The 27,438-nt window shown below is 39.2% G+C and overlaps 1 protein-coding gene across 1 annotated transcript in view; it reads left to right on the top strand.

The window, feature by feature from the left end:
- grid2 (glutamate receptor, ionotropic, delta 2) overlaps window positions 1-27,438 on the top strand; it is a 275,340-nt gene that overhangs the window by 163,819 nt on the left and 84,083 nt on the right. The window contains exons 5-8 of the mRNA XM_068738374.1: window positions 3,023-3,076; window positions 7,977-8,150; window positions 10,130-10,291; window positions 12,289-12,408. Of these exons, the coding sequence (XP_068594475.1) occupies window positions 3,023-3,076; window positions 7,977-8,150; window positions 10,130-10,291; window positions 12,289-12,408 (510 nt within the window). The remainder of the gene's footprint in view (window positions 1-3,022; window positions 3,077-7,976; window positions 8,151-10,129; window positions 10,292-12,288; window positions 12,409-27,438) is intronic.

Genomic DNA, 27,438 nt, shown 5'->3' with positions numbered 1-27,438 from the left:
TTCCTGGTAACATTCCCAACATTTCCTGAAAGTTTCAGCCAGATCCGCCCATAAATATTTGAGTTATCTTGCTAACGGACGGACACCGGCGATTACATTACCTCCTCCTCGCCTCAGCTGTAAGATAATCTTTTAATAATCAATCTCAGACCACATATACTTTATGCATGTTCCATTTCTGTCTATTTGCCCTTCATCTTACGGCATTCAGGTGGAATGCAGGGTTTGAGATGATCACAGTAACTACTCTCCCTCAAATTCTGTACAGATGCAGAAATACTAATTATAGTCTAATTATAGTGGACCAGGTTGGTATTGTTTGAGCATATCAGTGAATACATAACTATATAATACATGTATACATAAAGTAACTTCTAAACCATAAGTTACTGCAATGATCGGAATGTCCTGATTGGTTTTGTGTATTTGTTCTGTGCTTTTACGTACTTTGTGTCTTTGCGTGTGAAGCTTGGATACCAATAGTTTGTAGGCTCTGCTAAAGGCTAGTTGCTTGATTTGATCACAAATAGTGCATGAAATTAAATTACACAATTAATTTTCAATTTGGAGTGCTTTCCTCAATAGTGGCGCCCACTCTCCGACTTGAGGCTTCTCCCACAATGTGCTTAGACGCTATCTTTATTTGCATTAATAGCTCTTACCCTCTCACACACAGAAAAACAAAACCCATATAAGTGGATGTGATGAATTTGTGTTGTCCGATATTCATCTTCATTGTTGATTAAGTCATTGGACAAATCACTACACTATTAGAAAAACAAAAGAATTATATGGCATGGCCCTACATTAAAAGACATCTGAGACTGGGGCAGCCAGTAGTATGATTCTGTGGATCGGTTCTGTCAGTCCACCTGCAGAAATGAGAGCAACTTATCCATATTTGCACTGAGTGACAGGATTTGTCACAGATGGTAGAGCTGATATATTTGTTTGATCTTCTGACTTTAGGAAGTAAGAACTGAGGGATAATGGAGCTCTGGTGAGCTGGTGGCCCGCACCTGCCATGTTAGCAGTTGTCATCAAGTCTGTGTTAGTTCTCTAGCTTGCTTGCCAGTTTGTTTGTGTCAGTGTGCATGTGTGTGAAAGAGAGCGGGAGTATTGAACAGATCCAGGTCCCGAGGAGGGATGTCTACTGTTTGGAGTCTGCCCTTTCACTAATTAGCTTGAAACATCTGTCCAGGCGCCTGGCAGTGATGATATTCACGACCATCACTTACATTCCAGCAAACAACATTTCGAATCATTTCACAGTTTTACACACAGACGTTTGTCTTATCGTGCTCAAACACACAGTTAATCTCATAATGTTATGTGAAGAAGAGTAACAGAGATAAGGATTCTAAGAGAAAATACAAAGACTGTATAAAGGAGTAACTTCTTGACAGACCCCTGTCCTTTCTTCCCTCTGTCCTAGATTTTTGTCTGCATAACGTTCACAATGCATAGATACCAAAAGAGCAAGGACTGACAAACAAACAACCCCCCCACCCCAAAAAACGTTTAAAAACATCCAGTATGACAATAACTCTCGTTGTTTGATTTTCTGTCATGTCTCGTGGTAAAATGAAGTCCAAGATGTGGGGATGAACAGAGTGGCTGACAGAAAAGAAAGATTATGTGTAATAATCTTGTTTTGCATCTCAGTCTGTCATTCCCCTTCCTACCTAACTCTTTGTTTCCTGTAGACAGAGTGTTTTATGTCAGCTGTCTGCATTATAATGATGAAGTTTTACGGAGACTCTGTGGGAGATTAAACCACTATTAGCCACGGTCTGCCAGCCTCTCCAGCTGTTGCGTTTTGTTTATGGCTAAAAAGTGTTTTATGACACATGGTGCCATAGACACCTAGAAAATTATAGCTAATGATATATGAGTGCCACTGTATTTTTATACTAAGAGCAGTGGGGGTGGTGGGGGCTGGTTGAGGGAGGGAGGAGTCTTAGTTGTCATAGTGAAAATTGGGTGATTAAGGGAAAGCAGGGGCGATTGGATGAGAAGTGATGCAGAAGCAAAGATAAGAGAGCAAAATTAAAGGGTCAGGTGGGATTGACAGGGAGAAAGTGGGAGACGAAAGAAGTGAGAGGCAGAAACGAGTGTGTCTGACATGGGAGAATTAAATGCAAAGTAAGAAGGCCAAAGCACAGATCCAGACGTCACTGTCATTTATCATCCTCCTGAAGGCAATCCAAAATGTTCTCTGATTTTCCAATTTCTGTTATCCTTACCTGTGACACGGTAATCATTGCTGCTGATCTCAAAATCCAAATAGATAATCATTCCATGAGTGTCGATTTTATTACCCAACTCGAAATTAAATGACAGAAATGATAGAGAGAAGACGGTGTGTTATAAATGATACAGACAAAAGAAACTTACCGGTAATCACTTCCTAAATATGCGAAGGAGCAACGATATTAAATGTCAATAAATAGCTCAAGAAATGCACGTTCTGATATGGTACTATGTATGTATGTGGATCCATCTTACATGTTATTTATTGAGCTGTGTTTGATATTAATATTGGTTGGTTTCAGTTGACACGTGTAATGTAGATGTGTGTGTGTGGATGCATGCATTCTTGTATGTTTTCCAAATAAAATGTAAATGATACCTTGAGTATCTACGATAAAAACGTAATAAAATGTTCAGGATCCTTGTCCGCATTCAACACCTTTCATACATATAGAATTGGTCTTTATTGTCATTACAAAATGTGCAACAAAATTGCAATCTATACATAATTCAAACTGTATAATGTCCATGCTTCATTTTCTTCAATTACCTCATCTGAACCTCACAATATCTTGAAAGGCAGCAATGGGCTATAATCTCCTTTTTGGAAAGGTGTTCCTGCAGTGCTGTCCTACTTATTGGATGAACCAACGGACCACTTGTCACCCACGTAACGCCTGTTTCTTTTTTTGAGTATTGAAATCTGCTTATTTCTACCAAATTAACATCATCTTCTTTCTCCTTTCCGTCTGTCTTGTTTCTGTTGTAGGTGGTTGAGACAAACCTGGTGGCCTTTGATTGTCACTGGATTCTGATTAATGAGGTGAGTGACATGGAAATGATTTAGAACGTATTTTTAAATGTTTATTATTTTTTATCTCTCTGGATCTTGAGTGTTTGTAGGAGCGATGAGAGAGATGTTTTTAATTCCTTCTGCATATCCCTCTGTTCATCAGATAACACATTAAAATAATTCAGCAAACAAATACTATATAGAGAGAGTATACGTTTTGTTTTTAACCCACTGCTCATATGAGATAAAGGTTTTAAAGAACACAACAACCTTGGAACAATTATGTCAGATACATTTTCTTTGACAGTTTCAAAATTAGTATTACCAGTTAAATGGTGAACAGAAAATCACTGACAATCCAGAAAATCAATCGCCACAATTTTCATACAGATTTTGAATGGAGCTCTGATTTAGTTTTTTAAGTATATTTAACAAAAGACTCAACTACCTTTCTGTGTATGTTTATGTGTCTTGCCAATGAATTACAATGATTCTATCCATCCATCCAAAATTAATGTCTCTTTGTGAATGCAGTGATGAAATAAACTGCATGCATTAATCGACACTCTACATGCGCCACATGTAATTGTCATAGTACAAAGCCAGAAAATACAGTGTATACTGATGCCTTCTAATGCTGTCGTTTCGTTTCATGTGTTCTCTTTCTAGTCATAGCTTAAATGATGCTAAACACTGCTAGACCCAGTAGATGTCTACTTATTTCAAAGGCAGTATTTCTGTTTGAAATAAATGTTTGTGTGCTTTAAATCCATAAATGCTGCAGGGATAGCCAATCATTATTATTCAATGTTCCCTTTCAGAGCGTTTTGTTTTTGCAGTTGAGGTTTGAATTTTCTTATCGTTTTTGATATGGTTGCAAAGCTGCAGCAGCATCGTTTAAAGAAAGCCACTACGTGTTGTTTGTACACATTCTCAATTCTAACACTTTTAGAGAGTGAGGGAAAAGGATTATCCTCGACAGTGCACATTAATGAAGATGGCAGGCTTATCAGTTGTAAAACAATATGGATAAATCTGCTCCGAACAACCACTCCATACGAATTACGGACTTCACAGAACTATGCTGCTAATTGAAATAGATAGTCCACTATAAAATTCATTTCATAATGTCATACTAGAGATTTTATCACTTAATTAAACAAATTAAATATTCCTGTGTGTCTGTATTTGTGCACGTTGTATGACAGATGGCTATGTCAAGATCAATCATGCGTTGTTGCCTGTCAGAGTTTCCAAACTTTGAGCAGCAAGTCAAGAACTCTCCTGTGGTTGGAATTTGTAGGGGTTGGGCATTGCAATAAATCAAATTGCAAAGTCTTATGATTATTCCAATGTATTTTTGTTCTTTTTGTTGCACAAAAATGCATCAAATTCTGCTGTAAAATATTATGAATTGCTGCCTTTTTACATATTTAAATTATATATATAGTTTAAATAAACACTCGGCAAAGTGTGAGCCGCGCTAAAAAACAGTTTCCTCAGATAAAAACACATTTAAGAGCAGGAAGAAGACCAAGGAGCAAATTGTAGCTGCCACTCTTGTTGAACACGTGACAAAGTAAATACACACAATAATTGTGTTAAAATATGAAGCAACTGTCTAGTCGAGTGTCAGCAATGATTTTGTTTTGGCCTCCTGTGAAGTCATTTCAATTTTCTCTGTTGCAAGAAAGCAACATAAAACTCCTCCATTTCATCTGCCATCATGTACAGTCAGGCTACTTCTTGTGGTTGAGTCATTGCAAGCAGAAGGTTCCTGGGAGCCGATGCCTCCAGGTTAATTAGTCAAATTAATTTGAGCGGGCTGACAACTCGTGTTTTTGGCATGATGCTCTCAGAGTTTGGCTCGCTGCTTCTCATGAGAATGTCACACCACAGAATAACATTTAAAATACAAAGAGATTCAGTCAAGCAGAGTGAGAATGATGGGAGCAGAATCGAAAAGGAAAGTCTTTTATCTCTCTTCTCATGCTGTCTATACACATTCTTAACACTTTTTGAGAAGTGTTCAGATACAACATTCACAGTTTGTTACCCACCATAGACCCTCCCTCACATGATATTTACATTGATAAGCAAAGACACTGACTGTATGAATGATAGCTGCATGAGCAACACCGCTAATTTAGAGATTGTCTTACAATGTTCCCATGAAGACGATTCCATTCTGGGCTACATGAAGTCCCCTGGCTGAAGGTTTAAAATGGATCAACAGCTACAATATTTTGTCCCGTAATGTCTTGCTGGTTCTTTGGTGAATGAATATTGCTATGTGTGAAAGTACTCGCCCTCCCTGTGGTTTATTATGGATGAAGGGGCACTGTATGGTTGTCATAATTCTGCTTTATCTACAGCCAGCAGTCAGACACAGTTCATAATTGATCATCCTTCCTTTTCCCCATCTCCTTCGTTCTGCTCAGGATGAGAGGATGATGAGAAATAATATGTAACACTCGTGGACTTTCTTTCTCTTTATATTTTTCTTAAGTTAGGGTACCACTGCTTTAAGTCTCTGCTCCTTGTGAATCTCGTGCCCACCCATGTCAATCATGGCATTTCCTTTTCTGCAGTGCTATTCTTGATCTTTGCTGTTCATACATTATTATTCATTCATTGTTCTTTTTCTGACTATTTATTCCTGCCTCCACTTTTTTTGCGGTAGATAGGTTTACCATATTATTATGCGGTACCCTATTATTAGATATTGGAAAAAGGTTGAAGGTGTAACGTGGCAGTCAGAAACATGAGGCTTCAATCGAGGCAAAGTGTCAGAAGAATCCTTACTTACTCTGAGGTGCCTGCAGAGGGTAAGCTCATTAACAGGCGCGTGCACTCTGAGCACAGCTGGAATTTGTTCAGTCAGACTGCAACCGTCTCAGAATACTGCTGCTGTGAAGCATCTCTAATGGAGTTGTTGGCTTTTTTTCCTGATTCAACACTTGTGTTGCTTCTATTGTCTCCCAGAAAAATTATTGAGTCTGAATTAGAAATGTCTTAATTGAAATATATCAGGTTTTTACTAAAGAGTGGACAAGAACAGAGTTTAGATTTTTTTTATACACTGGAAAGGAGAATGAAGAGAAGGACAGGGAATGAGATGCATGAGATTTGGTTGGATGTGATTCAGTGCAGTGGTTTTCGTATTGATTGTTCAGCTGGGGCCACACACATTATTGCTATGCCTACATATGACACCTGGAAGACAATAAATTATCCAAAGCTGTTAATATCAGCAGCAATAACTTATTTCATACTTTATTTGTAATGTTTTCATTGGAGAATCACATAAAAAAATGATCAGAGGGTTTAGATAGCACAAAATGTTAATTGTACAGCAGTAGACTCTATCGCAGGACCACTCATCTGCTTTGTCATCATTTCAGTATATATATATAATTTAAAAAGGCTAACAACACTCCACTGCTGAAATCCATCCTCTGTGAAGTTTGCTTAGTTCGTCCCCAGAGAGACAAAGGATGATGCACAAATACCTTATGAAATGAAAAAACTTCCAATTATAGTTTCCGTTTATCTTGAGGTGTGTTTCTGTGTGTGTGTCTGTGTAATGGTGTATATATATTAGTTGAACCTCTGAAAGGGCTTTTTCCTTGTATGCCCTTGACTTTCCATTCTGAATCTTAATTCTCTTTTGGCCCACACCTCTGCCTTTTTAGCAATTTTAAGCATTTACTCTGTTTTGCTTGGCTTTGTAATTCAGTTCCCTTCAGGGTTATTACATGGCTATTTGAAAACCGTGTCATGCCTTACCTCCAGAAGTAAATATATGGCTTTCTTGTTGATTTTTTAGAGGACAGGGCATTCATAGAAATGTATCTAATTAAAACTATTTCAGTTCCTCATTGAGACATGCCAATGTATTTACATGCACACACACACATATATATATGTATAACATATTTTATTTCTTTTTTATTATTATGGACCCACAAGTTTGAAGTTTGCAGACCATGTAAAAATAAAGCTTTTATAATACTACACATAATCACCATTGATCACATCCCATGAGAAATCAAAGGGCGTAATGAACCTTAATTACGCTCAAGCAGAATCTATTGAGATTAGCTAATGAAACCGGCACTACCTATATTATTATTTCTCACCAACACAGTGTGTGTGACGGCTTGTTTTGTGTGTGTGCGGTCTTCCATCCATCATCATGCACACATTTACACGTAAATCGGCAAATGCATGGAAGACAGTGGAAACGCACACACAGAGCGAGGCAATCACTGCACATTAATACAAAGAAAGCAACGGCTGAGCCGGTTGGGGGCAATGTTACCTCCACCAGGGACGATAAAAGTCAGTTCTCATCTCGTCACCACATGACCCTGTGCACTTACAGGGGATGGGTGGAGATCCATTGGATGGAGGGAGGGAGGGGGTGGAGTCCTAGGGCTAAAATTGGCTATGATTCCTCCCCAAGGTTTTGCAAGGACATGCAGAGAATGTGCAAACACGCATGTATGCACACAACACACACACATACTTTTTATTCCTCTGTCTCTCTCCCAGCAACTGCTGACATGTACCTTTTATATCAAAACTCTTTTCTGTTGACGTCGACAATGGTCTTTCCCAGAACGGTATAATGATAATCGGAAAGTGGAGCATATCAAAAAAGGCCTTTGAGTCTGAATTAATTCCTTCCTTTTTTATAGGGCCTTTATGAAGTGATATCCAATCAGTTTTTTTTCATGCTCACTGTTCTCTGTAATTTGTGGTCAAAAATGTTGGCTGTTTGCAATAATAAATGACAAAATGGAGTAACAGATCTTTCTTTTCGCTCTGACTCTCTCCTCACTGTCTCTTTTTCTGAACCCTGATAATTCTTCCATCTATCCCTGCTCCTACCACCACAATCCTTCTTTTCTTCTCACCTTCTCAGGAGATCACAGATTACGATTTGCAGGAATTGGTTATGAAGTCCATTGGTCGGCTGACAGTGGTACGCCAGACGTTTCCCATGCCTCGGAATACAACTCAGCGCTGTGTCAAACACAACCACAGGATCAACACTTCCCTCTGTGACCCTAAAAACCCCAAGGCCCAGCAGCTAGAGGTGAGTCAGTGCAGCGATTCATCTGTGAAAGAGTTGAGCATTTTCAACAGCACACAGTGAAAGTAATTGTTCCTGTGACTGACAGTCGAAAACAGTAGCTTTGTTGCTGTCTTTCTCGTGCCTAACAAAACAGCGGTGTGACATTTGAAGTCACTTTTGTGACCTTAAAATAGGTTACTGAAAGAAATATGGTTGCAGCTCAGCTTGCCTTTGTGGTTAACAGGATTTGCATTTACAGTGAAACCTTGGTTCATGTATTACACTCTAGTCAAACACCAGCATCAGGACGAGCCAAATTGCTAATTGTTTGACCATTTAAATCAGCTTGAGGGAGTAGCAGAAAAAATAAATAAACTCAAAATCAAGACCCAAGACTAATTACATTCAGTCACTTATTTTACTTGATGTGGGGAGGACTGTCTATAGAGAAAGTCAAAGTGATGATGTGTATCACAGGGCAGCTTGGGCCACAATAAGACAACAAAATAAACAACAAACAATGAAAAAAAAACTGCTCACTAATTCCTGTCCCCTACAGTCTTCTAGTTCTATTAACTTCCTACATTTAGATGCATTCATGTCTTATTCACACAATGTACATGCACACCTTCTAAAATTAAATTAACATTTTAAATAATTATTTCCAAAATATTGTGCATTTAAAAGATGCTCGGTGCTCCATTTCTGTCTGTTGCAAATTCCTCTCATTGTTATAGTTTGACATTTCATGGGCGCTAATGCAAAAGCTTCTCATTACTCAGGCTTGTGTGATTTGGAACTGTCACAATTTTTCTTTGATGTTTTGTACCTGTGCATTAAGTTTCCCTTTCTGCATTTTTACAGCAGCCCAGAAAAGACGGACCAATGCTGGGCTTTTGTCTTTAGGCTGTAATCTGCCTCCTTCCACAGAGCTGCCATTAAATCCTATCTTGAAACTTAAAACCTGCATTTTTTTTCGTGTACACATTCACATTGCAAGGCTTATCTAGTCTGTCGCAGGCTGCGTTATGACCTTTTTGTCGTGGCTCAAAAGCTGAGGATAAGCTTGTCCTCATCTTGAATGGGAGTATCTGTAGATTAATACCAAAGTCAATGTGGTATGATCCATTAAAGTTTGCCAAAACACTCAATGAATAAATCCCGTGATTTGAGATTTTCACTACCTTCCTGGCTGCAAGCCTGGAGGAGATCTGCACTCTACTTGGAGCACTCTTCTATTTAACTCCTTTTTCCAAGCACACTGTCTTATATCATTAAGTATAAGTTTCCTTTTAATCACTGGAGGTAAATGAATAAATCTGTTTAATTCTTTGCCCTAAATTTGAATGAGATGCATATAAATATTTGTTTTTTTTGTGTCAAAGGTGTAAAATAACCTTAAACGGCTTGTCAGTTGTAATGCTTGGCTTATGATTTATGTACTAAGTGCACTTTCTTCTGTGTGTTTGTCAAAAAAAGGAATGAGCAACTACTTCTTTTTGATTCATGAATTGTTCCAGAGTTAATGAGTTTTGCTCCTGTGAAATTAATGCTTTTTTATTGTTAATGTCTGGGTGCATGTGCCACGTGTGTCTGTGTACGTAGGGTGTGTGTGTGGGGGGGGGGGGGGGGGGGGCATTAAATCATTATGTAGGCAATCTATTTATTATGTTCTCATTAGCATGGAGACGAGACTCTCTAAATCATGCAATGACCGATCACAGACTGAATTTCACCCTATCCTTATCTACCCCCTCTCAGTTTATACTGTGGCACAAAGATCAATGCATTTCTTCAATTTAAAAAAAATGTTATTTTTCTGTTTCTGATTCTGCGTCTGAAGTGCAAATATGACAAGAGAGGTGTGATTGTTTTGAAATTACTCATGCAATACACTAAAGCGGCAGAAAATGAATATCTCTTCATTTCAATTAAAATGCTGTTTGTTTTAATTTGTTGTCTCAGTTTCTTTCTTTACCTTTTGTCTTCTCTCTCTGCAGATCACCAATCGCTACATTTATGATAGTGTGTTGCTGCTCGCCAATACCTTCCACAGAAAGCTGGAGGACAGGAAGTGGCACAGCATGGCCAGTTTGAGCTGCATCAGGAAAAACTCCAAACCTTGGCAGGGAGGCAAGAGCATGCTGGATACTGTAAAAAAGGTACAACAATGCAGAAGAAAACACACATGAACATGCAGTGTTACAAAACAGTATACATCTCTACAAGATTCAATGATCCACGATGGTGCTGATATCTGAACGCACATACAGATGCCTGTATAGACGAAAGCTAGAGCCTGCATGAACGTTATATCAAAGAAATATGCGAGATATGCTTTTAGACTATGTCATGCTAATTACTGATTACTGAAGTTGAGTTACAGTTCACATCATGTCTAGTTTGTTTATTATAAAATAATTCCCAATGTCAGTGTCTTTCACTGGATGATTATTGTCGACAGGTAAATGGAGCTTGTGTTATCACTGAACAGAACTTAATGGGCATGGATTCAAAAAACGCATGAATATTTTGCTTCATATACAGCAGAAAATATTTCTATGAATCCTGCATACAGCACCTTTAAATCAGCATATACCCATTCTCTAACGTGACCACAATGTGCAAGCTGCATATTATGTTCCTTTTTATTTATAGATATTTCTCAGCCAGTGGTGGGTGCTTGTACTTCATCCAGAAAGTGCAAATGTGAATTCAATTCATACATTCAGCTCATGAAATTGTGGAGGCAGGCACTCCTTGTTCTTAAGATGAGGCGCGCTAGTTGAAAGAGCAACATGCAATTACTGATAATGCCATTAATGCAATACATTCACCTGGTATGAATGAAGCTATTCGTTTTGTGAAGTTCTTATAAGATAGAATTTGGGCTTCTCTTTATACTTTTCTTCAAAGGTTTTCCAGGTTCCTGCTTGAGCTCAGGAAACTTCATGATCTAAGTGTTTATGAATTCAAAGGATTGCAAATACGGATAAATAAATAATCCCAATGCGTCGAGTAAATAAAAACCAGCCTCTGACCACTTGACATCGAGAGACGGGGGATTTTAACCTGCAGCTGTGATTTTATGAATCATTACATTTCAAATTGAGTTTAGCTGGAGTTCACTTTCATCACTGTTAAATCCACTTGGATCAGTGCCTTCTGTTTTGATATTAATAAAAACATAACTGTTCCACGGATGGCAGTTTGACTAGATGATGAAGCCAAGTTAAAATGCTCATTCAGGATTAGTGTCAGAAAATAATAAATGTGGTGCAATAGCTTTCATATGCATCTCTGCAGTTCACCTTGAGATCAGGCTGTGGTTTGGCAACACGTTCGTCAAGCAGCCACAGTTGTTAAACCGACCCTGACGTCTGTCTCAGCAGCAGTTCGCTAAGGAGCCCTGAGCATTAATAGAGTTGAGTTCAACAGCTTGGCATCGGTTCCATTTTGCAGCGGATCAGCAGTGTGCTTCACTGGTCGTGTGAACCTGTGTGTTCATTGAGCTTTTGGTATATGTGGGATCATTATGCTGATGGTAAATACTGATTTCTGTTGAAGAGGAGCTCTACTGGTGTTGTTCTTTGCTATTCATTGAAAATGGAGTTGAGGATAATGTGCAGCTGTTTCACTGATCCCCAAAGCCTGTGGTGTGTGTGTGTGTGTGATTTGTTTGTCTACGTGTCATTAGCTGCTGTACACCTTTGAGTTGCTATTAAATGTAACCTTAATGTTGCCTTATTCAACACGACTCATCATGTATTCACAAATAGGTGATTATAAATTACAGTTTGGCTGTTCTATGCAAGTGTGGATTTGTGTAACAAAGTGAGAGTTGGATCAGATGAATTGCACAATCCATGTTTGGCACACGCAGGTGCAAATTCATGCACAAAGGGCATGAGTCATCTTTAGGTGTATAACACCTCTCCGTCCCTGAAGCAGGCAGTGCCGCTTTCACGGACAGGTCACACTGCCAGGAGGCAGGGCAACGGGGATGAACAGCCTGTCTGATCGGTGCGTTCTTGTGCATCTCGCCCTCTGTAATGGAGGGTGAATTCCCTTGAGCAAAAAGAAAAAAAAAGGAAGACAATTTCAGTATTAAATTCCAAAATTAATTCATCATTCATATAATACTGAAATTTCCTTTCAGTTTGGAGTGAGTGGCCTCACCAGCTTCCTGGAGTTCACCGACAACGGCACCAACCCCAACATCTTCTTTGAAATCCTGGGAACAAATTACGGCGAGGACAGAGGACGAGGAGTCGGCAGGGTGAGTTTTAAATGGAACCCCTGTGAGGGAGGTGTGAACCATTTCTGTTCACCCTGGATTTACCAGGAAATGTATTCACTATTTGTGTACCTTGTGGCTATTACCTCCTTGTAGTTGCATAAAAAGCTTTCTGTATTTAATTAAGATTCTATCTGAAATTATTTTTCGGCATCTATATACATTGAAAATCACATACAAATTTAGATTTTATATTCTAAACTTCATAATCCTCGGTTTGGTTTTCCTGTGCACCTGGAGGGCAGAGCATCAACCCAATAGACCTGCATGCTTTAAATGGCATGAATTAGAAGCTCATTTAAGTAGCATAAGCAATGATACATGTTATCCTAAAATTCTAGTCTTCTCAAACAATGCACACACATATCAAGTTTGTTGATTGCAAAGTGCATCTTGTCTTATTTTTAATAGGACATATTTAGGGATTGAATCATCTTTGGGACTTTGCTGATATCAGACCAGGCCCTGGACGCATTAGTGGGCAAGCATGTCATGTCTTGAGATTGTGACGAATGCTGTGTGTGTTTGATGAAAGACAGTATCCACGTCATCGGCTGCTCAGTTCACATTACTTATTGCTTAAAATACACGACCCAGACGTGTAATGTATAATCCATCACAAACTGTGATATCGTCTCGGAGAGGCATTGACACACACAGAGAGAGAGAGAGAGGGAGAGAGCGACTGAGACACTGTCTTTCCTCCATACCAAAGGGATCTCTGTATGAATGCAGTTGAGATGGTGAGCTGTGATTATGGATAATGTGGTGAGACACCAACATAACGCAGCACAGACAAAACTAATCTTTAAAGCACGGCATAATTATACTTGGGCACAATTCCCTAATCAGTGCGCATAATTACTTGTGAGGGAAATAAATTACTTGTTGTACTTTATTCCAGCCAAAGTATCCCTCAACACTTGGAACATTGGTTGGTGTGTCGTTGAGTTTCAATTAAAATCAGACATGAAACCAAATGGCTGAATAGATGATAATGTCCCTCTCTGACCACAGGCACGTCAGCTGTCTCTGGGATTTCAATCAAGCCTGTGAAGCCTTGTATACATGGATGTCATAAATTGCATCTAACACATATATGTATGTCAGACCTGGAAGAAAAGGTTAGGAAAATAACATTAAAAAAAATATCACCCTGAACCAGCATGTAGAAAGTCGAGCTACAAGGACATTTGAGCCTCAGGGTGTTTAGCAGGAACTGATCTCGCACTCTTCAAGCATTGAATTACCTGCACTCACCTATGTAAATTCTCAGATGCTAAAATGTTGGCGTTGTAGAATCACTGTGATGCAATCAAGAACATCATATATTTGCAATCTTTCAACATGATGGAAAAAAAGTGGCTCAAGTCGCGTGTTGTCAGCCTCCCCCATAAATATAATAAAGTTGATTATTTCGGAAAATAGTTTTTGACCTCTGCATTGCCGCTCTGTGCAGTGAAGGCTTCCGTCTCAATCAGACAGGACATAAAAAGCTAAATAGGACCCGTAATAAACCGAGCCAACACCTAAATCTCATTCGCTGTTGTTTGTGCCCATTTTGGCAGCATACAAACTAGATTTTCAAGTAATTGCTAAACCCTGGGCTATGACAGAAATACTAATATAATAAAATAATACTTCATGAACCAGCTTGCTACCACAAGCTTGCTACCACAATTTTCACCACCAAGCAATCAGCACCTGCAATACATCTGATTAAATAACACGATTGCAGTAATTTACTTAATTTGTCGTGCAGCGTGTTTTTTCAATAGTTGTCTTCAGAAGCATTTCTAAAAGTATATCTTTAGTGGCTGTAAGAAAAGCCTTTAGATTTTTTAAACAGTTGTATTTCAATAACACAGACATGTGGTAATCCCTTAAGCAGCCACCGTAATAAATATTTTATATATTTATTAGTAGAAACTCCCTCTGAATCATCCCCTAGTATAAATGTGATGTTCAGTGTTAAAACATTTTAACATCAACGTGCTTTAACGTTCCCCGTGGTTCACATGACAGAAGGCTCAGATGCTGAATGTTTCATCCTCACAATCTGGGAACCTTCCTTTGAGCAACCTTTTTTCTATTATTTAGGCTTCTACTCCATGAACTATGTGGCTTGTCTCAGCTGTGGCTCAGTCACAATCGCTTTCACTTGAAGCACTCTTGAACTGGAGTAAATCAACCTTTTTGAATGAAATATACAGTCTTCCTCTCTCTGTTCAACACACATCGACACCCTTTGCAATCAATTTCGGGCCATATGGAGTCAAATGTGGTTGTCTTGTACACTACATCGCATGTGTAATTATGAACAATGGGTGCAAGCCCATGTTTTATATATTGAGAGGAAGCATTCAGAAAGTATCCTGCATTATTGATAACAGCCCTCAAAGACCTTGCTGGATTTTTGATATATAAAGCACGTCTGCTTTGTTACCCCATTAACAGTATATGCACACTCACCTAATTATGGTATTATCTCTGTATTATGCTAAGGATACCACTTAACCTGAGCTTTCTTTCCAATCCTTCCTCCCTGACTCCGCTTATGGGCTTCTTTCTGATCCCTGCTGAGCGTCTCACGGATGAAAAGAATACAGGCCAACTTCGTTTTTGTTTCACCATGTTACATTAATTATGTTCTTCTTCTTCTGAAGACCTCTCTCTTTCTCCTCAACTCCTTTTTCTTTTCACCCCACCCCTACTCTGTCCTGCCAGCTATTTCCACCTTCTGCAACCCTCAATCCCTCATTATGACTCTTATCCTGATCATTCTTCGTGCATATGCATAAAGTTGTCTGGTAATAATGATAATAGCGCACACCTGCGATTGTCATAATTAGAACTGCTATACACTAGTGTAATTGGCTTTCTGCACCATTACCTTCAGTGGAAATACAAGGAGCCTATATCTTTCTAACTATACATCTACAGGCATGCTCTACCTCACTATATAGCAGCGACAAGTCTGCCATGTGTAATTGCTTCGTTAACTATCCGCATTATCTTGAATGACTTTAGAGAGGGAATTTATACTTTGGAACCAGCACAATAATAAAAATGCACAGCCCATTTTTATTGTGGTGGCAATAGTAAGGTGAAAAAAGGATGATGGAGATGAGGATTGAAGAAGGAAGACTGATACATTGCTAGGTTAAGGAAAGGGTTAGACGTGAATTGAATAAATCAGGCAAAGGAGGCACCCAGAAAGGAGATGGATGACCTAATCCTTATAGCCTGGGCAAAAGGTCGAAACGCAACATGGGCGGTGATAGAGTTGCAATGGTTACGCTCTTACTCTCACACACATTCTCTTTTCCCTCTCGCATCAGCACCTACTCTCCGTCTTTTGAGGAAGAGGGACAGAAATATTCTACCTCTTACAAACCAATAGCCTTGCAAACTGCAGTGCTCTTAAATTGAGGTCACCTTCAATTACCATATTCAGTCTCAACTGACATGTGTGCTAAATTACACTCAGTGATTTCTGAGATTCACAATCCCGTCATTGTGCATTTTGTCCATTACATGTTTTGAATGACTGAAAGACATTTTGTAACGTGAAGGCTTAATGTGCCCACCAACACAAATACAAATAATGGCTGCACTTCAACACAGAAAAAGACAAATGGCCATGCATGCACGCTTTAAAATGCATTTATTTAATGTAATATTTGAAAATGCAAAACTAACTCTTTTGACTTTGCATGACAACTAATGTCATCCTTAATGACTGTCAACACATAAGGCATGTTTCAAAAGAGGATTTGCAATCAAACATCATCCATTTAATCTGGAACCTAAACATGATTAATTATTTTTTGTGGCATTTCTTTCATAAGGTGAAGCCACAGTGACACAAAAATACATTCTATTCCTTTTCCTCTTCCGACTTTAGGATTAACCTACAGATTGAGAACACATCTGTGCATTTTTGTGAGAGCCTGTCTGAGAACAAGGAGATAAATCTTTCATTTATATGTTCCGGCTCCACTGAATTTACAGTACACAGGTGCCTTTGTAATGATTTTTCTTTCTTTGGTTGGTTAGCATCAGAGAATGATAAGAGATTGTTTTTTAAAATATATTTTTCTTCATGGTCAATCTGTTTGCCAATATGCTTGATCACATAAAGAAAATGATGATAAAGGAATAATGAAATGCCTCTACATGTTGCTTTGTTATTTGGCCTTATTACAGAGAATGCTAGGTCTTCCCCAGGCACAACACAGACTAGTGAATATTATTAACTTCCTGTTGTTGTTCCATCATCTTTTTAGCTTGTAGAATAATATCCTGTTGCTGGTCTCTATTCAGATGTTGCTTCATCTCACAGTGCAGAAATACATCAGACTCATCCAGATCAGCTGTTGAAATGAAACGTGAAATGTGTGCTTTGACGATTATGAAGGCGAACATCCCTAGCAAACAGCAACTGTTTTAAGAACTTAGAATGCCCATGAAATGTATATTATGCTATAAAATATTGTCAAGTCAATTTTGAAATGTTAAATTACTATGAATAAGCGATTATTTTGACATGTTTGAGCATTAATAGTGAAAACTTTAGGGACTAGTCCGTGAATTTGACGAGACTAGACTAGCAGGATTTGTCTCTAAAGATTTTCTTTCTTTGTTTTTAAACTACAATTGCATTTCAGAAGCTTGAAAGCCACATCAAAATGCTTATTAATATGGAATGGCCACAGTGGCTAAGAAGGAAACTGATTGTTTGCTCTGATTACAGAACAAAGTAATGAGAATGCAGCATGGCAGAAATAGTTAGAATGTGGTATTTTAGAGAAGTTAACGAGAGCCATCCTCACGACAACTGATTATTGCAGTTATGTTGAAATATACTGCAGGGTGAGATGGAGTGGGTGCTAAGAAAATAGTGGCATTAGAAAGGACACGCGCGAATGAGTCACGGAAAAGAGGCTGAGAGAAAAATCGGCAGGAAGTGAGTCACAACAGAAACACAAACAGTTAAGTTAGAGGAAGTCACAGTGAAATATCTCAATCAGATGGACAGAGACCGCAAAATGAGTGAAAAGATAATGACAGAAAAATATCTGCAAGGGGATAGAGCCCCATTTTCTTCCAATTTTTCATCCTATTAGGTAGGTTTATATGTATCTTCATTCAGTGCCCCCACCACCACCACCGCCAAACACCACCTCCAGGGAAGGTAGAAAATAGTGGAAAGAATGGCGCAATGGAAGAAAGTAAGATGCAGGATAAGGTGCAGCTGTGAAAAAAATTTGAGAAGAGGGAAAAGAAAATGGTGTGAAGAAGTGAGGAGTGGACAAAGACAGTGGGGGAATTGTGTTCCTTCACATTTTCTTTCCATTCTACTTTTCTTTCCTCCAACATTTGCTTCGGACAGCAGCGCTTTGCAGAGAAAAGCATGGCAAAATTGCACCTTGTCGTACTTCATGACTGATCTCTTCTTCTATGTTGCATATTAGAAGCATTGAATTAATTTTCTTTCGGCTAACTGCGACTTGCTGGATTACAAGTCTTATCTATTGGGCTGCACTCATTGTACGCCATCACATGGTCACATCCCTGTGCTGCTTTTCCATCTCACATCTATACAGATGCGCAAGTTGGCAGCGTTGCTCCTTTCTACTGCTGCCACAAACGTGGCACAAAACAGATCACCATTCCACCTTTTATTCTTTACAGTTCTTATGCACATATATGTTAAGTACTTCTTGAGAAGTACTTAAAGGAACAACTTCACACATGCTTTCTTTGGCCCCTCAACAATTACACCTGCCATGATATAGTTACAACATCTAGCAATGCAAGACTCTGCATGTAATGTAATAATCAGTTGTATCAGTTACCTTCTTTACTGACATAGTAAAGAAGGTAAACAGACCAAGAAGATGAGAAACACGGAATCAGTAAGGGAGGATTGCGAACAAGTGGGAGGAGAAGATATTCAGTGACAGGTGGGAATGATCAGACTATCACTGGAGAAAGGGAAAACTCAAAGGGGATTACATGAGGAGAATAGAATTAAAAAACAAAACTCCCATCAGAGGGACAGTGATTCAGTTCAAACATTTTACAAGTTATTTTAGTTCAATTTCATATGGAAAGAATGTCGCCTGTGCTGTTTAGATTTGATTATTATATATTTTATGTGAGGGATACTTCAATGTTCTATCCACAGCTCCTCATAAACTGCAGAACAGAATGCACTGAAAAGAGTGACCCTAAAGGTATTTATCTCAGAACTGGTTTCTTCCATTGGCTTATTTTTACATTTTTGGCCATATTTGAATTTCAGGAAATTTTCATCAATCTGAGTTCTCTTGAAGGAAATTACTTTCTGTCGTTCACAATGCGCTTTTTAGAATCTACCCTGCAGAGGAGTCAGCCACATTCTGCTTAACGGCAACACATATTCACATGCTTATGGGACTGTCTTTTACCTGATCTGTCTGTGTAACACAGGCAGCAGTGCTAAATCGACGTTCTTCCAACCATGCGACAACAGCTTCTCCTGCCGTGAACTCATGAACGGTTGAGTATTCTCAGGCACTGTGGCTTCATTGATCTAAACGATTTGTTTTAGCTGGAAGGTCATTGTCAGACTTGAGTGAGCACGCATGCACTGACCAGCACGTTGTATTCTGGGTAAACACAGTGGATGCCGGACACGAATAGAAGCTGACAAACTGCCTCTGGTGTCTGTGGATCGGCTTCGCATGTGAGTCTTTATATGTGTGCGAGAAATATCAAAAGCATTGAGGCTGCGAGGAGGAGGTGAATTAGAGAACAATAAGGGAAACAGACAAATATAAAAGCAGCACTGTTAACTCATTATGTACTGTAACCTAAAAAATGAGCCCAAGCAGGGTTTTTTTTTTTACTTTGGAACTGTATAGGCAAATATAAACTAAATTGCTACTGTATATTATCTTATAAAAAATCCAAGAGTATTTGTTTTCAACTCTGTTCATGCAGACAAAGGAATCAGCAATGAAAGAAAAGAGTACTGGTGCTGTGTACAAAAATCTTCCTTCTGCTCCCTACCTTTGTTTGGGTGGCTGTCTGTGTTAACCCCATGCATGGAATACACGCACAAAAAAAAAAGAATGCTGAGTCATCATTATAAATCTCTGGTGCCAACCACCGTCCCCAACCTCTACTCTGATGATTTAATCTACCACTGTGCTACAGCAGAGAATGAGATGCCCTTACCTGCATTATAACAAGAACAGTCCCCCTTCCTAACCACAAAGTGCGTTTCTTGTAGACAGAAAACAGCCAGACGTCTCCAATTCTGTTTGTATGCTAATAGCATTTTCCATGACTGTGCAGGAAAAACTCAACAACTCACACAGATGAACCTTAGGCAGGGAGAAGGAATCTGCAAAGGTCTCTTTGATGTTATGTTATTAATGCATTGGTTTTTAGGTGATGGTAGAGAGAAAGGTACGGCAGGCATGTTGGGGTGCCTGCACCACTAAAGGATCAGAGAGATGTAAAACAAATCACATAGCTGGAGGTGATGGCCTGCGCTGTGTGAAACGGTAGGAGGACAGGAGGAGGAGCAGCCATTCTTCAGATCCACGTTATTTATGTTTTTAAGTCAAAGCCAAGAGATGGATTGATGGATGGAAATGTAAGGGGCAAAGTCAAAAATTGGGAAATGAAGCATGTGTCAGTCCTTGGGTTAATCTTTGCCAAGAAGTGGAGAGATGGATTTATGGGTCAATGAATGGATTGACAGGATGACAGTGGTGTGAGGGAGAGATTGGTGCGGGGGGGCTTAATTGTATGTGACCTTGTTATAAATGTAGTCCTACAAAGGTGGTGGAAGAAAATGAGGAAGGGATCGGGAGTAAGACCCTGCTGGTATCTGACACTGAGGTTGTGTCCTCGTGTCAAATATACCACGACCTTCTGAAAAGGAGCAAACAAGCAGCTTGCAGAGAGAAGAGGGGGGTCAAGGATTACAGAAAAATCTAAATAGTTAGTGCAGAGTTTGAGTAACATTGGTAACACACAAGCAAGTATAATCTGTTTATGTTAATGGTAATGCTCTATGAAAATAAGGAGTAAAAGATGTGAATAAGAGTGTTTTCAAGTTCAGCCTGATGTTGGTGGCAGTAGCAAATGCTCATTTTGACATCCAGTTGACCATAAAATAGGAAGGAGATGGAAAAACAGACAACCAGGAATAGATGAATGTGTTCAGAAGAATAACAAGTATAGAGAATATGGGTGACTATGGGAGATTTAAAAAAAACTGAGGGCAATTAAAGTGAATGTTTTAGATTAATAACCTTTGTCCTACCTGGCACACCCACCTCAAAATGGAGAAACTGGAACAATTAATCAAATCAAGCAGAGGACCTGCAAAGATCAACTAAAGCAATAGTAATAAAAGATTTGTATGCTACGGTAGGTGCAGATAAGATCAAAAATAAGGTAGTCAAATGTGACAAATTGCAGCCTTATGGTCTTAAATATCTCCCGCCAGGACTTTGGCAAATTTCCTATTTTTGCTTTCCTAACTTTCTGCTAAATCTCTACTGGCTTTTTGGCCCATTTCACCCCCCCATGACAGAGCTGATACAGGAACTGAAAGTGATGGTCTCAATAACACGGTCTCACTTTCAACAGCCTGTCCTTAACGCTGTTATATTGCTTGAAACATAATCCTACTGTCAAAATTGGGTACCCCTGTGATGACAGTGGTTTTAGTCAACAAGTCATTACATAAAAACACTTGCACTCTCATCCTCCAAAAGGCACTCAGCCACAAAAACTAGCGTCTCTATCTGTATGAACAGTCTTGCCTTGATGTTCAGACACAAGAAAATGCCAGGTTTCACAGTATTTCTGTTTTAGGAACCGTATACATTCATGTGCAATTTCCAGAGCAGAAACGTTCCCCAGACTTCGATGGTTTGGACATGTCCAGAGGAGAGACGGGGACTATATTGATAGAAGGATGCTGAGGATGGAACTGCCAGGGAACAGGGCTAGAGGTCGACCCAGGAGAAGATACATGGACGTAGTGAGGGAGGACATGAGAGTGGCTGGTGTTGGGGAGGATGATGCAAAGGACAGGGTGAAGTGGAGAAGGTTGATTTGCTGTCCACAAAGGACTAACCGAAAGTACAGTAGTACCCCTAAATCAGTAATTCATTTGTGTGAATTAGAGCCCAGAACCTTCGTGTTGTGAGGTAACAGTGATTTCACTAAGTCAATGTACCATCATAGATTATTTCATGACATTAATGTTTGGTATGCAGTCCCCTGAGAAACTATAGGAAAGGTGCGAGTGTATGTATGTGTAAATCTGGGCATGAGAAAATGATACCATGGGTAGCTAATTACAAAATGAATACATCACCTATTTTCCTTTCCTTCTATCTTGTGTCAGCCCTCCCTCATTTGTTTCTTTTAATTTCCTCTTTCCTGTCTGCTCTTTCTCTCTCTTTCTCTCTCTCTCTGGTTTTGTATTCCATGACTTTGCGTTGTGCCTTTTAGGACCAAAAAAATCTGTGTTGTTTTAAAGGTGCGACTGTCTATGCTGCACCTATGATCGGTCTGTCTGCATCTCAAGTCACCTCATGAGTGGGCGCTCTTAAAAGCTACCGAGCACATGAAAAGCACATGAATAAGCGCCATACTACATCAACTGTTATAGGTCCCACCTTGGAGATAATGAGTTGGTCCCATTGAACACTCTTTTGCACTTAATTTCTTTTTTAATTCTAATAGATAAAAAAAAAACACTCTTAAAAGCTAAAAAGTTTCATTTTGAAACTAAAAAGCCAAAAGGATCATGCCTCAGACCAAAAATGTTCTGCAGCCCAGGCGTTCATGTTTGCTGCTGTGTGTGTGTGTGTGTGTGCATTGTGGTAATGTTGCGATTGCACCCGAATGCCTCCCTATACTAGCTTTTCAACTCAGATGATTACTGTTGACTGTACTGAGTTTGTGTTTGTCTGTTGTCGCTGTTTGAACACCGCCTGTCAGATATACAATCTGAAAGTAGCTTCACTTAAGTCATGAAGCGCTATCTCGATGCAATTACTCCAAGGACGGTTCACAGAATGCACCTTATATCACCTTACACCAATATCATAATGAACACAGCTCAACAAAATCGCTATCTTGAAAGAAATAGCTCCTTCTTTTGTGACTAGCTCACAGTTATATTGATATGAAAGGCTCATGCTGAAGGAAATGATCGAACAAGCCTGTCAGAACTCAAATAGTGTTTTTATTGTATTTTATTTCTGGAGAGATTTTCTACAATTAAAAAAATGATAGGTGTGAAAGTACACCAGTAATTGTGGCTTTAATGAAGTAATGTTAAGAAACTTAACTTAATGCTGCTCCCAACCTTTTTTTCTGCAATCACTCATTTTGTATGTTAACACAGATTCTTCGGCAACACTTTAACAAATTGTGTTACTATTTGTGAGAATTGATCAAATAATTTTTCCAGATGGCAAACGTGCAGAAAGAAACCATGTTCCATTATCATACATCTTCCTCCCTTCTCAAACTGATCATGTTGCATAAAACACCCTTCCTTTCTTTATTCAGACTTCCCTCTCTCTCCAGGTTGGTAATCAGTACCCTTATTTTACTGTATGTCCGTCTCTCCCACAGATTATCTGTCTTTTCTTCTCTGTAATGTCTCTTCTCCTTTCTCTTTCTTACGCTCTCCCTCTTTTCCCCTCTGCCAGCTAGGCCTGCAGGCTTTCAGCAGCATTACAGCGTGTAAACCTCGGATTACAGCAGCCAGGGTCTTCTTTGCGCTGCATGCTTCTGCGGATCACAAATTCACAAGTGTGTGAATACACAGACACCCACACGGCACTTGTGTATACATATTCAAGATATGTGCATAGCAACACACACATGTGGACTTTACAGATAAAAAAAAAACTCATACAGAGTACACAAAGGTGTGGATACACATTAAACCAACACACAGGCTTCCTTTGCATAAATACCTTCATTGTTTCACTCCATCTGAAGTTCGTTACTCCCTCTTCGTTTGTGGCTTCCATTACTCACCAGAGGATCTTTCCTCATTGCTTCTGCTATCTTCTGCTATTTCTGTGCTAATTGCAAAGGGTAAAGCATACTTGTAATGCTCTACACTAATGACAAATTCGGATGCAGATGGAAACCTCTGTATGTCTTTTACCTTTAGTTGTAGATGTAAGGGGTACATTTCTAGAGTGCATTAGCCCCAGGAATTGGGGCTAATGCATTGAACATTGCCATACCGGTATTTGTTGTGGAGATTCTTGTGACTTGACTGCCTCACTGTGGTTGCATTAATGTCAGACTTAATGTCAGAGATAGATGGATATAAGTATTACAGGTAGCACATCTGTGCATCTCCTATAGGGTTTCTTTGCGTATCAAAACTAAACCCCGTCTCCTAGAAATCGAGTTGAAGGTTTGTAATTAATGCATCTGCTGAGTTGCAAAATACGCAATATGAAGCATTTCCAAACACTGTCCAACAAAGTATGTAACACCATCCAGACATCCCAACCACCTCCACGCCACATCGCTGCCATCATAAATTACAGAGGCATTTGATTCTTTAGAAAATATTTCAGATTAACATAATCCATGCACAATTTACATCTTTCAATATATTTGCACAAAACAAATGTATCGTGGATACAAGCAGCTAAAATGAGCTTCCTGCACCCGGTGCTGGGCTCTCCCTTAGGGATAGCTTGAGGAACTCAGTAATTTGGGAGAAGCTGCTCGGTATAGCTGAGCTGTTTGGGCACTTGGGTAGAATCCCCCCCGGATGGAGGTATTCCAGACGTATCCCACTGGGACTGGAGATTGGGTAGACCCATGATGTGCTGAAGGGATTGTATCTCTTGGCTTGCTTGGGAATGCCTTGTTGTTCCTCCAGAGGTTCTGGAGGAGATGGCTGGGGAGAGGGACAAATGGGCTTCTCTGCCGAGACTGCTGACCCCGGACCTGGATAAGAGAAACAAAATTAATCAATCAAATTTATAGAGTGTCAATTGGAATTCTAGAGCACTAGAGCACAAGATTTCTCAACCTTCAGTCCTCTGATACAGAGGCATAGTAGATATACAGCCAGGTGTGATGTGCATTCAGACTTTGAAAATGACTACCTTTATGTGGTCAAATAAATGGTAAATAGTCAAGCGATTCATGCTACCGACACAAAAAAAATAAGAAGAGATGAACTAAAGCGGCGTATGTTATTTCTGCCTTGATTGAAACTTGTATAATTTAAAAAGCTTTTTTGATCTGATCTTTTTCTGATCTCAATCACTGATAATATTTAGTCATTATGAGACTTTTTGGGGGCTCTCTCGTAATATTGAAAAGACACTTTGTTTGCCAGGGTTCTGAAAAGGTAGATCCATCCTTCGATACAAAAAATATTTCAACAGTAATTATGTCAAAGTTGCATTATGATGGACAATGTTAGGAGATGGCTTTAACCTAGTGTTTCAACCCAGTGCCCACTGCAGTGGAAATTACTATTGCATCTCTCTCTTCATACATCTCTATTCATTGATGTCTCTAGTACTCTCTACTACAACATCCTAATCTGTGTTTCCTGTTTCACACATCGCCTTGTCCTGCTCTTCAAAAGCACACACTCCTGCAGACTGAGGATGTCAGTGTTTATCCCTATATAGGCACACTGCACGACGCTCAGCTGTCAGCCAGAGTCCTCAGTGTTTTCCCAACTGAGTTATGCGTTGTGACTGAGCGACCAGTTATCTTTAATGATTAGGTGGTTTAGCACATTGAATGAAGTGGCTGGCTGTCAGATTGACTGAGACACTGGTGAACTTTCTGAATGCAGTTGTCATTGTGTAGATTGAGTATTGGTGTAATTCCAGTATCTTATCTTACTTCAGCAAGTATCTTACTACAGCAAGACTTTATGATTCAACAGGGAAAGCAATTGATAAATATATATTTAGGGTAGTGAATATTGCAAGAATTTGAGATTACATGCAAAAATAAATCCACTTCAGTTGGAAGATTTAAAGAGGAGTACTGTGTTTATCTTTGAGGGCTATCATGCACTTTGTAAATAGCAGATTAAATCAAATATTACAGGGATTATCAATAAGGTGTTGAACGGCATCTTGAATTCAGAAAGCCAACCATGTCATTTGATGATGTAAGTGTTCTCTCCCCATTGTTTGTTGTGCTATGGAGAGATTTGTCATATTTAATATTCCATACGCTCTTCTGACTATGCATACGAGCAATTTTTATGCCTCGGTAGAAGAAACCACTTTAAGAAAACGGTTGGAGAAGAATTTCCACATCTTCCTAGACTATACTTCCTGGACTGTGTCTAATATCAAAGAATGTACTTACAGACTGCTTATGCCAGTGAAAAACTGCAACCACAGTAAAGGTTTTGGGGGGGGGGGGTTATTAATTCTCCCTGCTGTGGTGTGCTTTTTGAAGTAGCTTTCCCCATATACAATCAATTGGTTTAGCAGTAATAGAGTAATAGATAAAGATAGAAGACATTAACACAGTAGCCAGACTGGTGCAGCACATATGAAACAGAAATCCTTCTACCAGAAGGATTGTCAGGGGGCTTTATGTAGAACCTGCAAAATAGGCTTTGTGAGGATTATGACTATTTCTCTAAGACATTGGTTCACAAAGTTTAAATGCTGATCCAGGTAGATGCTTTTAATTCTCTTGGCGATTTTGTATAAATCACCTGCGGCAGGCTAAATTAAAGCCTGACCCTATTACTGAATTAGTTGTTTCTTGGTCAAATTCCACTCACATTAATTTGAGTGAAATTAAATATTTTGTTTACAAAACTAAAAATATTGCTGGAAATCTTTCTGATGGTTTAATGCCACAGTTGTTAGGGTAACCGTATCCTGCATATGTGCCTTCATAAATTCTAACAGCTGTGTGTGTGTGTGCATGCAATTCTGCTAAATAGATACACCGATGACGGATGCAGTTAAATATCAGCAGCTGTAGATATATACTCAGTCTGCAGTAAGGTAGCAGTTCATTGAGTATCTACAATAGTGAGTGAGACCTAAATACTTAGGAAGAGCTGAATGTCTACCTCTCTTCATTCATTCCAAACACTGCACAAAGACACAGGTGTGTAGAAATGATGAAGAGGAGAAGAGGGGGAAGTTGTAGAAAGTCAAAAAGCTAAGCAAACAAATAAAGTTTAGCAATCTTTCCTTCAGAGGTCACACTCCCAACTGGATCCTCAACTTTCCATCAGTCTTCCATCAGTGTACCCGGAGGCACTCTGTGCTGTCTGACCCCCCCTTTCCTATGGGGAGGCTGAGTGAAGTGACAGAGAACATCTTTTTTATATATTATCTTAGCCACCTCTAAGTCTCAATGTGTCTGTTTTTTCTTGCCCTGTCTTTTTCTCTCAAGATAAACCAGGTAAACGCCGATGATGTGTCGTTGGTGCCCACGGAATTCTTTAAATAGCTTGCTTTTACACAAACTAACATGTTATCATGTGCTGAAAATACATCAAACACAGAGGTTAATTGATTTGAAGGGGGGGGGGGGCACGGGAATGGCGAATGGCACTGTTCCAATGAATCACTCAGACAAAAAATGTAAGAAACAATAATGGTGTTGATTTATTTAAAACTTTTAATTATGTCAAAAAGTTTTAATGATATTTAACACCCCAAAACACCATCAAACCCCAAACCCACACACACACACACACATTTCCTGACAATTCCAGCAATGAAACTGTTTGTAGCTCATCTGGGAAATCAGAACAGTGTTCGTTTGTTTTACTATTGTGATGATTAGACTGTAAAAACTGTGCGTGTGCGTGTGCACGCGTACATGTGTGTTTGTTGATATATGCTCCAGCCTTTCCTGTTATTCAGATTTTTTTTTCTCCTTATTATTTTTCACCAGCTTTTACTTCCCTCTTATGCTCACCAGTGATATGCAGAAGGTAAATAC

This window comes from Brachionichthys hirsutus, chromosome 4, assembly GCF_040956055.1.
Source record: "Brachionichthys hirsutus isolate HB-005 chromosome 4, CSIRO-AGI_Bhir_v1, whole genome shotgun sequence".
NCBI lineage: Eukaryota > Metazoa > Chordata > Actinopteri > Lophiiformes > Brachionichthyidae > Brachionichthys > Brachionichthys hirsutus.
Note: the sequence above shows the minus strand (reverse complement) of the source record. Positions and strands in the feature narration are given on the sequence as shown.